At 68.1% G+C, this 1,987-nt stretch overlaps 1 protein-coding gene across 1 annotated transcript in view; it reads right to left on the bottom strand.

The window, feature by feature from the left end:
- Positions 1-109: 109 nt before the first annotated feature.
- Positions 110-1,987, bottom strand: part of MNEG_12702 (hypothetical protein) — a gene marked incomplete at both ends in the record, with an annotated part of 4,372 nt that continues 2,494 nt past the window's right edge. Inside the window, 5 exons of the mRNA XM_014038826.1 lie at positions 110-136; positions 683-763; positions 1,050-1,203; positions 1,500-1,561; positions 1,764-1,919. Coding sequence (XP_013894280.1) covers positions 110-136; positions 683-763; positions 1,050-1,203; positions 1,500-1,561; positions 1,764-1,919 — 480 coding nt within the window. The remainder of the gene's footprint in view (positions 137-682; positions 764-1,049; positions 1,204-1,499; positions 1,562-1,763; positions 1,920-1,987) is intronic.

Here is a 1,987-nt window from a genome sequence, read left to right as displayed (position 1 = left end):
GGTCGGCAGCGAGCGCGGCGACGGCGCGCCGCTGCTCGGGCCGCCGCTGCCGCCGCCGTTGCGGGGGCCGGCGGCGCCGATGATTTCGGCGGCGGCGGCGTCCAGGTAATCAGATTCTGTGTGCCGCGACAGCTGGCTGAACAGGCGGGGGCCGGGGGAGGCCGCGCGGTCGCGTTCGGCGGCGGCGGCGGCGGCCGAGGCGGCGGCGAAGGGCGAGAGCGTCACTGCTGAGTCGTCCTCAAAGCCCGCGGCGGAGGGGTCGGCGGCCTGGGCGCGTTCGCGTCGTCGTTTTGCGGGGGGGATTGGATGTCGGCCCGAGTTGCGACTGAGGGCACGGGCCAAGGGGTGTTGCTGCACACCCTTGATAGACCACGCGTGTTCTCACGCAGACCAGTGGGGCTGAGCAACAGGGCCTCGAGGTCGCCCGTGGACGCCGCAGCCTCTGCGGCCGACGACGCTGAGCCGCCGCGAAGGTGAAGCTCTCGGCCATGGATGGCCATACACATGCACATGCACGGCACACACGCATGCACATGCACGCGGGTGTGCGCGCCCATGCGAGCACATGCGTGCTTACACATCCACCCGCACAACATATAAACACAGAGCTCTCTCTGATAAAACCCACCCACCCTTGAAATCACCCACCCGCCCATCCACACGGACCCACCCACCCACACACCTGCACAGCCATGGCCTTGAGGGCCGCGGCCTGCCCCGCCAGCTTCTGCTGTAGCGTCAGCGTGACGCAGTGAACAAAACCCTGCGGGCGCGCGGAGGTTTCGAGGGGTTTCCCAGTCAGCTACGAACCCGCAGCTTAATTAGGTGAGGCGGCCTGCCGCTGCGGGCTTGCACGCACAGAGGGGGCTGGAAAGCACGTATGGGAAGGCACAGGGCCCGCTGGCGAGGGCGGTGGTGTTAATCGATGCCCAATGGTGCATCAGGGCGGGGCGGGGATCCCAGACAGACGCCAAGATGCCCCAGAGTCTCAGGGGTTGAGGTGCATCCAGGCAGGCGCCGCCGGCTCGAATCGGAGCCCGATGGCTCACCAGCAGCGCGTCCTGTATGTTGGCAAAGTCGCAGGCGCAGGACTGGGTGAAGTAGAGCGCCCCCACGGCCGCGTCGTCCGGGCCCACTAGCGGCACCACCACGACGGACGTCACTGGGGCAGCGGCCGCAGCGGTGAACAGGTCGCGCGCGGGGCTGCAGACGGGGGGTTGGATAGGATGGGATTGCTTCATTTTGTGTCAGGACTTGCAAACGGCACTGTGCGTCACATTGCACGGGTTCTAGCAGAAGGGCACGGCGCAGGGGTGCTCGGCACACAAGCATTCGTCGGTGTTTATGTCGGTGGATACAGCGCGCTTGACCCTGCCTCCGCTGCACCCGCGAGGGCAGAGAGCGAGAGCAACGTCGGGGCCTCGCGGGCGCAGCGGCACACATGAGGTGTCACCATGATGTCACGGTGACGTCATGATGACACCTCATCCGCCACCCACCTGGGGTTGTTCTGAAGGTATGCCACGGCGTCCTGCACGAACCGCGCCTGCCGCAGCGACACCTGGGGGAAAGCAAGGGCCACCCCCAAAAGCGAGACGAGTTGGGGCGGCCGGATGGATGTTCGGATGGCGCACCTCAGATTGCAGTTGCGTGGGGCGTTGGAAAGGCTACCACGCAAAAATCGCGTCCGCTCAACAAAAAACCTCAGCATTCGCAGGGAGGGGTGGGGGCAAGGGGACAGGGGCGGGCGCCTTCGAACCCACCGCGCTCGCCAGTAGCGTGTTGGACATTGAGAGCTGAGTCACGGTGACGTCATCCGCCGCCGCAGACGCCAAGACGGCCGACTCGCGCGGCGACGCCGGCGTCGTGCCCGCCCCCGCCGCAGCGCCCGGCGCGTCACCGCCGCCGCCGGCGCCGCCCTGCGAGACGTTGGCGCCGCTGCTCACAGGCGCCGACGGCGCGGCCGACGGCGGGCGGCCGCCGCGGG

The sequence above is a fragment of the Monoraphidium neglectum genome (genome assembly GCF_000611645.1).
Source record: "Monoraphidium neglectum strain SAG 48.87 unplaced genomic scaffold scaffold03387, whole genome shotgun sequence".
Taxonomy (NCBI): Eukaryota; Viridiplantae; Chlorophyta; class Chlorophyceae; order Sphaeropleales; family Selenastraceae; genus Monoraphidium; species Monoraphidium neglectum.
The sequence above is the reverse complement of the archived record's forward strand: the minus strand, read 5'-3'. Positions and strand labels throughout refer to the sequence as shown.